At 28.9% G+C, this 7,307-nt stretch overlaps 2 protein-coding genes across 2 annotated transcripts in view; both read right to left on the bottom strand.

Annotated features, from left to right (window-relative positions):
- The window catches only part of LOC109133315, a 2,271-nt gene extending 1,732 nt beyond the window's left edge, over positions 1-539 (bottom strand). The window contains exons 1-3 of the mRNA XM_019246323.1: positions 515-539; positions 375-462; positions 188-249 (exon numbers count right to left, since the gene is read on the bottom strand). Coding sequence (XP_019101868.1) covers positions 188-249; positions 375-462; positions 515-539 — 175 coding nt within the window. The remainder of the gene's footprint in view (positions 1-187; positions 250-374; positions 463-514) is intronic.
- Positions 3,894-5,651, bottom strand: LOC104698899. The gene is made up of 5 exons (XM_010414280.1): positions 5,587-5,651; positions 5,294-5,466; positions 4,777-5,056; positions 4,532-4,680; positions 3,894-4,051 (listed from the first exon to the last, which is right to left on the bottom strand). The coding sequence occupies exons 1-5, from the start codon at positions 5,649-5,651 to the stop codon at positions 3,894-3,896; spliced, it is 825 nt and encodes a 274-aa protein (XP_010412582.1).

Below are 7,307 nucleotides of genomic sequence, written 5' to 3'. Positions count from 1 at the left end.
TGATCCTCTTCTTCTGGTGGAATTCCATACATGGTAAAATTCTCATCATCAGAATCTGTTCCGTCAGAATCATCACAATAATCAAATCTACTATCATCTTCATCGATCTCTTCTTCATTTGTGTCGATGGCCATATCAAGATACTCTTCTCCAACCTGATCATTTTCATCTCTTCCTCGTTTCTTACCTTTGTGATTCAAATCAGTCTGTATTTTCTTCTTCACTTCAACACAAAGTCGACCTGTAACCCTTTCCAATTGTCCCAGAAAAGTGTGCAACTAACGAGAATTATCGATAATAACTGGTGGTGTATCACTGGGTAAATCCTGCAATAACCTCTTCGAGATCTTGTAACTCAAGACAACATCAAATACCTTGTTATCCAGCCTGTAATCCTCATATACCATTTCAATGCAATCATCAAATCTGCTTTGATTGTTACATTGTAGAATTCGTGAACCCCTTTCATTATCAACAACAAACAACCATTTGTTGTTGTCAAAGATCCAATTACCACAAACGAGAATCACCTGCTTCATATTTTCTTGGTTGTGTAACAATCACTCTAAAACGTGAAGGAAGGGATGAAAAAAAAAACCACCTTAAAAGGAAAATAATAGAGAAGTCGATTATGAACCCAAAAAGAAAAGAAAGCATGATTAAATCCATATTGGAGAGGAGGAAGAAGGAATTTATGGAAAGAAATAAGATGAACTCAAAAGAGAAAAAAAATTTCAGTCGATATAGGGGGAGGGGAGGCACGATACAAAAGAGAAAAAATAAGGTAAACCCTAGATTCTCGCCATATATGGCAACTGCTACAAAAGTCTGTCGCTTAACTTTAAAAAAAATCTGTCACAAAAGGCACTAATAAATCTGTCATTACCCCTGAAAAAAATCTGCTGTCACTATATCAACATAAAACAAATCTGTTATCATTGTATTCATATATAATAAATCTGTTATCAAGCAGCAGATTTTTTAGTAGGAAAAAAAACTGTCATAACATAAGAAAATCTGCCATAACGTATATTGTGCATGTGGGTCAATATAGCAATTTTAAAAAGACTTTCGAAAATCTGTTATCAAACAACAGATTTTTCTTTCAATCCAAAAATCAGTCATAACTTCAAAAAAATCTGTCACCACTAGATGTCAAACTAGCAATTATTTTTACGTTTATAAATCTGTCGCAATGTGACAGATTTTTTAAGTGAAAAATAAAACTGTTACAACAATCATAAAAAATCTGCTACAAAATTCCAAAAAATTTGACTAAAACAATGAAAATCTGTCGTGACTTTATAAATAAGTCTGTCGCGTTAAGAAAATCTGTTGTTCACAAAAAATCTGTCGTTACACACTTCAAATAAATCTGCCATAGAAAACAAATCTGCCGTCAAACTCTGCAAATTAATCTGTCATCTAAAATAAGCCTGCCAAAAAAAAACTGCCATCGACAATAAATATGCCACTTACAAATTAATCTGCCATTACTTATATGGCAGACTTTTATATTAAAAGAATGGAAGGAATATGCCATCGACAATAAAATGCCACTTACTCTGCAAATTGAAAGAATTTTTAACCAAGGGTAATATTGACTTTTTCCTAACAAAGCAAAAAAGGGTATTGTCGGTATGAAACTAACCCAACTGACCCTCAAATTATAGGAGCTAATCTAGCAATTAATTGCTCAATTTGGGTCAAACTAGTAATTTTCCCTATTTATTAAGCAACTAGATAAGACCCGTATATAGTTACACCGGTTAAAAATAAATATATAAATAATATATGAAATCTAAGAGATAATTTAAACAATTTTTAGTGATTTTTTCAAACCGAATTTGAATCTCCTTTTACTATTTTTTTAATATAATTTAAATATTTATACCCCCATAATTAATAAACTAAACTTCAGTTTTTGCTCACTTCACTTAAATGGTTTAGAGCTAAATTTTTCTATCAAACACACAATCTATGCATCATATCAAATCTATACCCTAGTTAGAATTAAAAATAATTAAAACCTGAAAAAAATTAATTAAAAATGAAAAACCATTAAAATTTTGGAAACCCAAAATTGTTGAAGATATTTTTTATATGCTGTAATCTCGAATGTAATAATTTTACATCACAGGAAAATGAAAATGTTAAAATATATAAATTAAACATAATTAAATATATACAAACATTCTCATTAAAAATGAAATTTTATTCCTATAAATCTAATTTTTCAAGTTATAAATTCATGTATCCATTAAAAATATAATATTGTACGTTAAAATTTATAAATGAATTAGCTATACTACTATTTTCATCATGTAATTGAAATTTATTCCAATAAAATTAATACTTTTTATTATGTTTTCACTTACAAATAAAAGAAACTATATTGCAATGATAAAGACACTATTTACAACAATAATTTTTTTTTGATGATAGCTATCATTAAATATATTTTATCTTGTTAATTTGAATTTTTGTGTTCATGTTTTTTTGATGATAGCTATCTTGAAAATTAGAAGAAAAAACTGATCTTAGAGGTAAATTTAATAATCTAAATAAACTAAAAAAACGAGATGCATAATACGTAATGTTTTTAATCTAAATAAACTAAAAAAACTGATGTACATATGTTTTTTGTTATGTAATCAAATGATTTTTTTAATGTAATTAGATGAAATTTATCAGCCAATAGGATTAGTTTTAAAAAGACTTTGTTTGAATCGTCTCTATGACTTTGGCGCATCTTAGATTTTGTAGATATAAAGCCGTTTACCAAAAATTAAACTTTTAAACAAAGAATTTGATAGTCAAACGTCTAGGTTTTATATAATATCCAAACACCATTACAATTTTACACAACAGTTTTAACAATATAATAGATTAAAAAAAAGTTCTTGCTTGCACAAAAAAATTTGTAAAACGCAAACAAGATACTACGGTTGCATACATTAGTCTCTATGAATGACACTTCACATGTGAAATATTAAAACATCACAACAGTTTGAATCCGTCTTCGGAACTGTCACAAAGTCCCTTTGTTGGAGTTTTATATTTATTAGGCAATAGATTCAATTTAAAAATAACTTTTATTTTGAGTGTATCTATAATTTTGGCGTGTTTTTGATATTTTAAATATAAAACCTTTTACCAAAAATAAAGGATTTCAAACCAAAAAAAATTGATAATGAGACATCTAGATCTCATATAATACATGGGACATTTTACATAACAGTTTTAGCAACTCTACCAAATTATTGGTTGCACAAAAATATAAAAAATGGAAACAAGAAACTACAGTTGCACACATTCCGCTCTATTAATGAATACATTATACATGTCATATGTGATCTATATGATTTCTTCTTCTTGACAAATAAAAAAAAACAAAAACAATTGAGTTGACTTAAATAAATATATTGTTTAAAAGACAAAAGTGTGTATACTTTATATAATTCTTAATACTAAAATTTAATAAAATATACAAAGATAGATGATAGATGTACACATTTGACTAACGAAAACGAAAAAAATGTACACGTTTTAGTCTTTTTTTTTTTTTCTCGGTTCCATAACATTAATTTGTAGATGAAATATTTACTTTGTCGAATATACATTTATAAAAAGGGAACTCAATCATTCAGAGTTAAACAGTGAAGTTCATTTCCAATAGTCATATTTCTTTATATTACAATTTAGAAGCACGCATAAACTCACAATGTAGAAAATAGTTCGAAACTCATAATTAATTTGGACACACATGCATGGAGTATAAACAAAAGAGGTAGAGGTCTTGCATCGCATGGCTTCAGCGATCCACTGATGATAAATTGTCTCGGAGTAGATTCAAGAGGATAGGGAGGTTGTTTTTGGGCTCACCATAAACCCTAGGTAGATGAAGTCCGTGTATGGAAGGCCGTGATCTCGACTTGAACTTGAAGCAAATCGTTCACAACAAAACCTTTGGGTTTATCATGAAGATCTGCAAGAGCTATAAACTCCTGGAAACCCCATCCATTTTCTGCTGCATTAGGCCATCCCTCAACTTACCATAAGAAAAAAAAAGCAACAAAATGAAAAATGAAACTATAATAATTAACTAACCTCTACAATAACAAAAGCAAACATGTATTAGATATGTGTCACTAAATATGAAAGGATTTGAAAATCCTGTGCGGGATCCGAAACGAAATTTCGTTTCGTTTAAACTGTGCGAACTGAGATCTTGGGATATTAGTTCAATAAAAATGATTGTAGAAAACAATTACAATAGAAAAATAATTGAAATTAATATTAGCTACCGATGAGATATGTTAAATAAATATTTTTCATATTGATTACTTCTTTGATATAAGTTTGTAATAATATATTTTGTAAAATATTAGATAAAAGTTTAATTGGTTTTTTATTTGATCTCTTTACATTCTCAGATATATCAGATTATAATTGTTGTCACAATATATATATCGCCATGAAAGATTTTTATACTAGAACATATTAACTACTAAGAGAACCATACACTCACCTTGCTTCGCCACATTACCGGATGTAATTTGGTTTAGAACTCGTAGCGTGGCTTTAACGCAATTGATTTCTTTATTCTCACTCAACAGGTAGAGTGACAAATATCTATCCTTTCCAACACCATATCCATTTGGATACACTTTCAAAACCCTAATAATCATTAAACCCATCATATAACAAACAGTTAGCTACATATCGGAGAGTGTGTGTGTGTGTGTAAAGAGAGAGAGAGAGAGAGGGAGTCACCAGTTTCTGTCTCCAGAAGAAAACGTATTGGATGTGTAAGAATGATGATAGAGGGTAGAGAAATTGGTGATGTTCCACGTGAAAATGGGTTTGGTGACGTTTTCGACATAAGAGAAAAGTTCCCTCTGGTAGCGTTGATCAACTAAGATATCTATTCCAAACTCACATTTCCCTTCGTTGTAAATAAATCCCGACCGTCCCTTGTCGAAACATGCCGTGGACAGAAATTTCGGCATTCCCCACTCCGATTTTACTTTGTCAAACCTTACAGGCTCACTTTCTATAATCAAACAAAATAAAATAATATTTGAGAAACTTTCCAATAAGAGCCTTCAATCGATAAATTCCTCATTAATTAAAGAGAATAGACATTAATCTTGACCAATAGAGTTGAGAACAACATAGTAACGGCCACTAGCTACACTTGCATCACTTAGTTATGTTTTAAGGAAAAAAAAAATTAATCTTACGTACCAATATTGATGAACTGATCCTCCTAAATTAAGTACCTACGTACCTTGGTGTGTAGAGTAGAAACGATTGACACCGTCGAAGACGAAGAACTTGATATCTGCATACACATCTTGTGGGTGGGTGACGAAGATTGAGGTATCGATTTTTGTGTAAACCGAAACCCATCCTGGCCCTCCTACTTCCTTCTTGTTTCCGTTTGGGTAGATTTTGAACGTCCTTTTAATATTTATTATTCTATTTAAACAAAAACAAAAGAGTAGGGATACAATTATAGACATAATATAATATAAGCTACCAAAACAAGAAGTTGTAATGGTCTTGACGTGAATGACGTACCAAGTATATCCACCGGAAGTGAAAGGAAGGGACTCATAATATCCATCATTGACCAGGGCCACCATTTTCGCATAAGTGTCGAACGTGATGCTGTAAGTTGTTGGATGACGTACTCTAAAATATGGTAGAAAACGTACCTCGAGCTTCTCTTGTTTTTGCGACCCTTTAAAAATTATTTTTATTTGTCGTTATTAAGATTTTCCAGTGGTTATAATGTTTGGCAGATCTTACAAATTCAATTACGAAGTACTCTTAACATGTTATATAATATAATTTGTGATTCTATTTATCTGTACATAAGATTTTTTTTTTCTATGTACCTTTTAATAATAATGTTGGTTTAGACTTTAGAGTTGTAATTAGATAAAAAAACAATGATATATAATTTTCAATTTCAACGCGATTGCGGTTGTCCAATGGTTTGGTAATCACATCAACGATAGCGTACCTTTTTTTACATCAGAAACAGAATCCTCCTGTATTCAAATGGAAAATCAGAAAAAGGAAAGAAAAGACAAGTCAAACACTTCTGATCAATACATATGATTTCATATTGAGTTAATGACATTAATTTATTTTTCACTTATAATTACAAAACTGAAGATATCCCTAACCCGTGATCAACATTTTTTTCCTAAAACAAGAATATAATAATAAAAACTATTGTTATACTTTTTAGAAAATCATTTTGTTTGAGAGAGCATTTACTTTAATATTACATGTAAATCTACATATATCATTTTAGATATACTAATTATTTTAGAATGTTATTTTTAATTTGTATGATGTATATTCCAGTTTTATATTATTTATTAGTTCTATTTGCATCATTATTTTATGAAATATATTAAAATAGTAATTATAATATTGTAATTGTGAAAAAAAATAAAATTTATTAATTATCAACCATGAACATAAGTTTAGGTTTACCAACCCGCCTTTGTGGAACATTAACCAACATTTTTTCTTCATAGATTGAGCAATATATCTACAATTTTAAAACTTCAAATCACAACATATAAAAAAATTCTACATTTTTATTAATCATATATATTATATAATAATTGAAAAACAAATTTTAAATGAAATAAAAGAAAGATAATAGAAAAATATAATTTAAAATCTTAACAAAAAAATTCTAATATAGTTATTAAAATAATCATATTGTATACTTAGATATAAAATTTTAGTTTTAAATTCTGATTGGTTTACAATTTTTAAAATGTAGTTAGTAATTTTCATCCTTAACTAACTAGTGAGAGAAAGTAATTTTTAAAATAAAATTAATAAATATTTCAAAGATTTTATTAGTCCAATATTTAAATTATATATTTACCCTTACTAAAAAATTAAAAAGTTTCTTTAAAACCAAAAGCACCAAGATATAAATTTTTTACGCTTTATAAGATTTGTTTTATATTTGTAATTCTCAAACTAATATCAATGTAGTAGAATTTGCATACAAATCATTGGCCATTTCGGAACAAACGACTCAAAGACTCATAGGATGTTGTCTACTTATGTTTATACACATTGCAATAATTACGAAAAAAGGAAAAGAAAAAAGTCCACCCTATGAAAAATACATGGATCATCTCCAAATTTATAAATATAGAAAGCTCAGTTAAGTAATTTGAACCTGATGTGAAGTGTTGTCAGAACTAGATTCGATCTCGGAGGTCATCGCTTTCGTCTCTTCTTCTTCTTTGATTGCACTGTTT

The sequence above is a fragment of the Camelina sativa genome, chromosome 6 (genome assembly GCF_000633955.1).
Source record: "Camelina sativa cultivar DH55 chromosome 6, Cs, whole genome shotgun sequence".
Lineage (NCBI taxonomy): Eukaryota > Viridiplantae > Streptophyta > Magnoliopsida > Brassicales > Brassicaceae > Camelina > Camelina sativa.
The sequence above is the reverse complement of the archived record's forward strand: the minus strand, read 5'-3'. Positions and strand labels throughout refer to the sequence as shown.